Source organism: Montipora capricornis, chromosome 7 (assembly GCF_036669925.1).
Source record: "Montipora capricornis isolate CH-2021 chromosome 7, ASM3666992v2, whole genome shotgun sequence".
Taxonomy (NCBI): Eukaryota; Metazoa; Cnidaria; class Anthozoa; order Scleractinia; family Acroporidae; genus Montipora; species Montipora capricornis.
In genome coordinates, this window is record NC_090889.1 from 941,982 (window position 1) to 949,481 (window position 7,500).

The 7,500-nt window shown below is 46.0% G+C and overlaps 4 protein-coding genes across 4 annotated transcripts in view; 2 read left to right on the forward strand and 2 right to left on the reverse strand.

Moving 5' to 3' along the window:
* LOC138057720 (uncharacterized) overlaps positions 1–860 on the reverse strand; it is a 2,558-nt gene extending 1,698 nt beyond the window's left edge. The window contains exon 1 of the mRNA XM_068903644.1: positions 294–860. Coding sequence (XP_068759745.1) covers positions 294–860 — 567 coding nt within the window. The remainder of the gene's footprint in view (positions 1–293) is intronic.
* Positions 861–1,213: 353 nt separating this feature from the next.
* On the reverse strand, positions 1,214–1,966 carry LOC138055267 (uncharacterized). The gene has a single exon (XM_068901245.1). The coding sequence runs from the start codon at positions 1,964–1,966 to the stop codon at positions 1,214–1,216; it is 753 nt and encodes a 250-aa protein (XP_068757346.1).
* A 2,045-nt stretch (positions 1,967–4,011) lies between these two features.
* Positions 4,012–5,454, forward strand: LOC138055268 (uncharacterized). The gene has a single exon (XM_068901246.1). It carries the CDS (start codon positions 4,012–4,014, stop codon positions 5,452–5,454), a length of 1,443 nt encoding a protein of 480 aa, XP_068757347.1.
* Positions 5,455–5,984: 530 nt separating this feature from the next.
* LOC138055269 (integrase/recombinase xerD homolog) lies at positions 5,985–6,698 on the forward strand. The gene has a single exon (XM_068901247.1). The coding sequence runs from the start codon at positions 5,985–5,987 to the stop codon at positions 6,696–6,698; it is 714 nt and encodes a 237-aa protein (XP_068757348.1).
* Positions 6,699–7,500: the final 802 nt, after the last annotated feature.

A 7,500-nucleotide genomic window follows, 5' to 3' on the forward strand; every position in this document is an offset into this window, starting at 1 on the left:
CGAGCATGAAGGGACTAGCCTCTGCTCCGAAGGGCACTCTTGCGAAACGCAAATGTTCCTCTTTGCCGTTTATGTTGAACAAGAAGCCAAACGCATCTCTGTCCTCATCTTTGATTGCAATTTGTAGGAATGCCTTTTGAAGGTCGGCCAGCAGTATGTCAGTTGACACGCGCGCTCTAATCATGATGTTCCACAGCAGCGGTTGTAGAGGTAGGCCGGTGTGCATGCACTCATTCACACTGTTGGCAAGTGGATGGATGGGGCTTCGCGCTAGCGTCGAACACCAGTCTCACCTTGGTTGAAGTAGCGCTCTCTCTCACCACTGGCTTGTGGGGCATGTAAAATACACGTTCACCCGTTGGCTGCTCTGGTACTTTCTCGATAATGCCCTGTTCGATCTGCTCGTGGACTATGTTGTCATACTCAAGTTTCAGCTTCTCGTTTCTCCTCAGTTTTCGCTCGACATTGTGAAGGCGTCTCCTGCTGGGCTCCTCATTTGTATTTGAGAGCTTGGCGGCTGGAATCCACGGCACGCCCACCTCGTATCTGCCATCACTTCTCTTCGATATGCTCTCTTGAAATTCCTTGTAGACGTCTAGCTGATCGCCTTCCCCTCTGTCCTCTACTCCCAAAACGTCGAGCGAGTATAGTCTCTCATACTCGTCAGTCTCTCTTACGTACATGCATTTGCTGTCTGCGTATTCTTTACCACCATGAACAATCCAACCGAATGTGGTTCCCTCAACGATTGGATCCTCCGGTTGGCCTTTGTACACATGTTCCGTCCTGATCTTGCAGTAGGTAGCATCCCCGAGTATTACATGGACTGGATACTCTTCGCTTGCAGTTCTGTAAAACATCTTTCCCTGTACATGTTAAAATTTCTCCTTCAGTTCTGTGAGCGTGGGCCTCTTTATAGTTGTGAAATCTGCAAGTTTGCTTCCAGTAATCTCTATTTTCTCTTTTGCCTTACTGTCAATTGAGTTGATTATCACGTCATAGACTGGAATGGACTGTTTCTTTGTCCCGTTGACCGTTAGAATGTAGCGCGTCTCGTGACGTATTGGATTTAGCTTCAACTTTTTAGCTGCTTCCTTGGAGATAAAGTTCCTCCCCGACCCCGTGCCTAGATACGTCCAAAACGTAGTCCCCCGGATTTTCAGCGGTACTATGGCGGGTAGGGACTTTTCCTCGACCGAAGGCGTGTATCCACTTAGAGTGGCATTGGTATCTTGCGTGTCGCTCCCCTTAGACCTATCACATAAGCTGGTGTGGTGTTTGCTCTTACACTTACAGCACCCCTGCTACGACATTCTTTCCCAGTGTGTCCTGAGCGGGCGCAATTGTAACATAGCCGTTTTGCTGTAAAGAATTCCCTCCGTTTCGTGATTGTGTCGTATGTAGGGCACGAATCTCCCCAGTGGTTTTGGTCACACAACAGGCAGTGGGGCTCTTTCTGGCTAAAGTAATGGCGTTCCTTTCTCTTTGTCTCCGTTTGATCTTTATAATTGTCTTCGACCTTGTTGCGCTTGAGCCATTTTTGGATAGAATCGATCAACTTTTCCATGTTCCAATCTTCCCACCCCTCGTCTGTTCTCACTGGATTGGGTTTCACTTGGGGGAGCTTGTTTAAGGTTGACAGTACAAAACCCTTGAGCATCTCTCCCTCCCCCAACGTTTGTAACGCGTCATAATTCTTGCTTAACTTCTCATAAAATTCACGCACCCTTTCGTAATTTGATCCTCTGGTCACTGGCAAGTTAATCATCTCTTCCATGTGTGCAGTGATAACAGTTTTACTCTGTCCAAACTCAGTTTTCAACCTTTCCCATGCGGTTTTGTATCCCAGCGCACCCGGCTTTAAATTAGCTAATCTACTTCTCACCTTAGGGGCCACCAGCTCCAAAAGAATTCCGTATTTCTCTTCGTCGGATAATGGCTTATCGTGTATTTGTGATGTAAACATGTTTTGAAACCTGATCCAGTCAACTGGAGTGCCATTGAAAGGGGTTATCTTGAGCTCTGGCAGCTTCACACGGGCGGCCTTCGCGGCTTTTTTCCATTGCGATTTTCTTTTCCGCCATTTCCAATTCCGCTCTCATCTTTTCTTCCCCAAGTTCCTTCTCTTGTTGCTGGATCTCGCGTCTAAATTGCTCCTCCTGCTCGAATTTGGCTCTGAGTTTCTCTTCTTCGGCCTTTTGACTTTTACTTCGCTCTCTTTCCTCCAAGACCTTGCTCAGCTTGGTTTTCATTTCCAGAAGCGGCGCGTATGTGGCCTTCAGGTCCTTTTTCCACTGTCTCACGGCTCTCTGCGTCGATATTCCGCGGTCGATGTTAAGTTTTTGAAGTGTTGACATATGTTATTTCTGACGGGTGAGCAAGCGAACAAGGCTGAAATAACTATTTTGTCGGCACGAGATACAACATGGGCCTGGGTTACAGGCCGGGGTATCATGGGTAGGGTTTCAGGGGTATATAAGACCGAGTATAACACGTGGCTGTCATCTAGGCTTCAGAACCAACCGCGTTCTTTCGTTTCGTTTCGTTTAATTTTTTCTTTTTGCCGTAATGTCGGTTACCAAAGACGAAGTGTCCGACCTAATTAGAGCCAACAACAATCAGTTAATGGCCTCCTTTAAGGAACTGCTCAAGGACACTGCAGGTCAGATTAAGCGTGCCAACGAGAATTCGACAGAACATCAAATGAAAGAGATCAAGAAACTGAAATTTCAAGAGCCGCATAAGTTTAAAAGAAAAGCCAACGAGGACCAGTTCAAGTTCAATCTCAAGCTTGCGGAAACCTTCGACAGCGCCAAGTCTGCCGCTGAGAAGTCCAACCTTGAGAAAGTCAAGTCTGACCTCGAAGAAGGTGAGAAATTGCTCGTCGAACGGCAGAAGCATATTCTTCTCGCCGACAAGTCTGAATACGGTTGGAGTACGGTCGAAGAATACAAACAACACGATCTAGCAGATGATTCAGAGGACGAAAAACGCATCCACGGTGCTGAGAGACGTGCCCGTGCAGCCACGTTTTCTCGAAAGAAGAAGAAGTCTTCAGCAATGGCTGCGACTAAAACATCTTCCCCGCTCAGCAGGTCGGTTTCGTCTTCAAGTTCCCAATCACAACCTCTGTCCTTCCAGCCAGCCGCGACCAATTCCGGTTTCCCGTCTCGTCGTCCTAACATTGGCACATGCTTCGCTTGTGGAAAGGCCGGCCATTGGCGTGCCTGCTGCCCCGCGATGACAACACAGTCCAACTCTTCAACTTCAAAGTGACTAGATGAGCAGGATTTATCAGGTGTAGTCCTGTCTTGTTTTGATCGTAATGATTTTATTTTGGAAGCTTTGAGTGATTGTCAGCCTGATTCCAGTTCTGACCCATCTTCTCCCAATGTTTTCCCGCTAGTTTTAAGTTCGTTTAAAGATCCCCTATGTTTTGCTGATATTGATACTCCTGCTCTGCCCTCAGTCCGTGGAAGACTTCGAAAATGCATTGATTTTTGGCGTTCATTAGAAGTTTCTCAGTTCATCCTGAATGTCATTATCCAGGGCTACAAGATTCCGTTCTTTCATCTTCCCACACCTTTCTACAAAACTAACAATGCCTCTGCACGTAACAACAGTGCTTTTGTGTCTGAAGCTGTTAATGACCTACTCAAGCTTGACCTTGTCGAGGAAATTTTTTGCGCGCCGGGCATTATTAATCCGCTCTCTGTTTCTACTCGCAGTTCGGGTAAACAGAGACTAATCTTAGATCTGAGACACGTAAACGCTTTTATTTACAAACAAAAGTTCAAGTGCGAAGACTTGTCCGTAGCCACTCAGATTTTTGACAAGGGCTATTATTTATTTAAATTTGACCTGAAATCGGGTTATCATCACATCGAAATTTTCCCGGAGCACCGCCAATACCTTGCTTTTGCTTGGGATTTTGGCAGTGGTAAGTTCAGATATTTTCAATTGTGCGTTCTTCCGTTTGGCCTCTCTTCTGCTCCTTTTATTTTCACCAAGATGCTCAAACCGCTTCAAAAATCCTGGAGAAGTCGGGGTATTCCTATTGCCATTTTCCTGGATGATGGCCTAGGAGAGGGAATCGATAAACTTTCTGCCAAAATTCACAGTTTAGCCGTTCATTCCGATTTACTCAAGTCTGGTTTCGTCCCCAACCAGGAAAAGTCCGTTTGGGAACCAGTTCAAGTTCTTACCTGGCTAGGAGTTGTTCTTAACACCATTGATGGTTCTGTTCAGGCCACCGATGAACGCATCGTGAAATTGACTTCCGACCTCGGGTCATTGCAGGCTTTGTCTTCGCAACAGTCTGTTTGCAAGGTTCACGTTAAAAGTGTCGCCAGCGTTGCGGGCCAGATTATTTCACTTTCTTCCTGCGTTGGGTCAGTCACCCGTATTATGACCAGGCATCTCTTTTCAGTGGTGAATTCTGCTTTATCCTGGGATAGCGAGGTTTTCTTGTCGGAGGATTCCATTTCGGAAATTAACTTTTGGGCTAACAATGTAGATTCCCTCAACGGTAGAGTTTATTGGGGGGTACTATCGCTTCCGTTCCGAGTTAGTTTCTCCGATGCTTCCGATTCAGCCTGTGGCGCGTTTGTCGAGTCCCATTCCGAATTGGTTTTCCATCAGAATTGGTCTCCTGAGGAAAAAGTGAAGAGTTCTACTTGGAGAGAACTTAAGGCCGTTTGTCTCGCCTTGGAGGCCTTTGCAGGGCGTTTGTCCAACACTAGGGTCATCTGGTATTCAGACAACCAGAACGTTGAGTCTATCCTTCTCAACGGCAGCAGGAAATTGGATCTGCAGGCGTTAGCTCTTGAAGCTTTTCAGATTTGCCTTAAGTATCGCATTTCTCTTGATGCTAGATGGATCCCTAGGGATCTTAATGTCAGAGCCGACTCCATCGGCAAGATTGTTGATTTCGACGATTATGCTATTAATGATTCTATTTTTCGAAGTATTAATGATTACTGGGGTCCACATACCGTCGACAGGTTCGCCTGTAGTTACAACTCCAAATTGCCAAGGTTTAATTCCCGGTTTTTTCAGCCCGGCTGTGAGGCAGTTGACGCCTTTTCCCAGGACTGGGGATACGACAATAACTGGCTCTGTCCACCTGTTTGCCTAATCGTTAGAGTTCTTAAACACATGGAAGTGTGTCTTGCTAGAGGTACCCTAATTTTGCCGCTATGGAAGTCGTCGTTCTTCTGGAACGTCTGCGCAACAGATGGTGTGCACTGGAGCAGATTCGTCATTGACTGGGTCTACTTACCCAAGTTCCAGGGATTATTTGTCAAAGGGAAAGCCCGTAATTCCCTTTTTGGCACCAAACCCCTTGATTTTGATGTTGTTGCTCTGCGAGTCGACTTTCGCCATCCTAGGCCCCCCTTATGTCGTGAGGGGTTTTGCACTTTGCCTTATGGAAAGTGTGACTCTTGTAATTAGATGTTACTCTAGTTTGGTTTTTATACGGCTTTGCGTAAGCTGCCTGTTGGTTTTCATGTAGGCTATTGTTTGGTCCCACCGCGTGGTGTGATACTTTCCATGCAATAAAGGGTTTATTTATTCGTTACATTTATGTTTGTTTATTCCTGCCATTTTCCCCGTCTCTTGTCTGTTTGCTATTATTTCTGCTATTGGTTTTTCTCAGTATTTCTCACCTATTTTTGTATCTTCTAGATATCTTCCTATCCGGTTTTTGGGACTTTGATCAGGACGCTCCGCCTAACGGTCCCGTGCAGGGGTTAGCTGACAGGCTGAAGACGACAGTACTGTCCTCGAAGGCCACCAGTACATCATTGCTGTACTACCGTGCTTACCGCAGGTGGAAGCAATTCGCCATTAGTATGTTTGACGGGAATGTTTTCCCCGCTAAACCCTTTCATGTTGCATTGTACTTACAACACCTTATCGAGCAATCCCATTCCCCTAGTGTAATTGATTCTGCCTTTTATGGCATAAAGTGGGCTCATAGTATGGCTGGTATCCCTTCTCCCACGGATAACCCTATTGTCGAGGCCTCCAGGTCTGCTTCAAAAAGGCTTCTTGGTACTGCTATCGTTAACCGCAAGGAGCCCGTTTCATCTAGTGTGATTCGTGACATTATTAGCCGTTCTAACCTTGACAACCCTGTTGAGCTGCGCAATATTACCTTGTATATTTTGTCATTTGCCGGTTTCTTCAGGTTCGACGATGTTTCCAGGATAAGGAGGAATGACGTTTTCTTTAATGAGGGATTCGTGGTTATTAAAGTCCCCAAAAGTAAGAACGACCAGCTTCGTCGAGGAGACGAGGTAGTTATTTCCGAGCTTCCTAGTGGTGCGTGTCCTGTCAAGCTCCTTAAAAGGTATCTCTCGAAATTTCAAATTCCTCCAGATTCCAGGGATCTGATTTTTAGACCCATTTCCAAGGGAAAGGGTTCTTGTAAGTTGATAGCCCCCGATAGGCCTATTAGTTACAGTACTATGAGGGAAGCTTTCAGGTGGGATTTGAAGGCCATTGGGGCCGACCCTTCCAAGTTCGGGCTGCACTCTCTGCGTTCGGGTGGCGCGACTATGGCAGCTAACAGTGGTGTCAGTGACAGAGTGTTTCAGCGACACGGTCGCTGGAAGTCCGTGCAAGCCAAAGACACATATGTTGACGACGACCTTGATCAAAGGCTTTCTGTTTCCAAATTCCTCGGGCTCTAAGCCATGTAAGCTAATAGTGTCTATTTATCTTGCCTTTTGCCCAATTCTTTGTCACTCTAGATAGGGGTTGTTCTCACCAGGCCCTCCCAAAATAAACTTATTTGGTTCAGCGATGCTGTGTTGTTTTTTGTTGTGGAGTGGAGACAAAATATGTTATTTCTGAGGGGTGAGCAAGCGAACAAGGCTGAAATAACTATTTTGTCGGCACGAGATACAACATGGGCCTGGGTTACAGGCCGGGGTATCATGGGTAGGGTTTCAGGGGTATATAAGACCGAGTATAACACGTGGCTGTCATCTAGGCTTCAGAACCAACCGCGTTCTTTCGTTTCGTTTCGTTTAATTTTTTCTTTGCTTAGTTCCTTCTTTTCCTGGTATCATGCATCCAGTCTGGTTGAATCGGCTATTCTAATTTCATTCTTGTAAAGCCTTCGTAGGATGGGCTTCTAATCGCTTGGAGCTTGAGCCATGGTTCCTACCCAGATTTCCTGCACATTCTCTTTTTTCCCCTCAGGGGTTTTTTCTGGCAGGTTTTTTCTAGCCTCCGTTCGAACCGCATTTTCTTTGTTAGTGGTTGCTCAGCTCTGCTAGTTTTAAGGCTTTTGTCCGTTTTATTCTTGTATTTGTACTCTAAGCTATATTGTATTTTATTTATAATGTACGTAGGAGTTGGTGATCCCCCGCCTAACTGGCAGCCTAACTGGCACAGAGCTGGAAAGCTTATCTGGGGATGTAGGCCAAGATGGCCTGTTTATATTATAGTTTAATTTAATGTCGGAGTTGATGTTCCCCAGCCTAACTG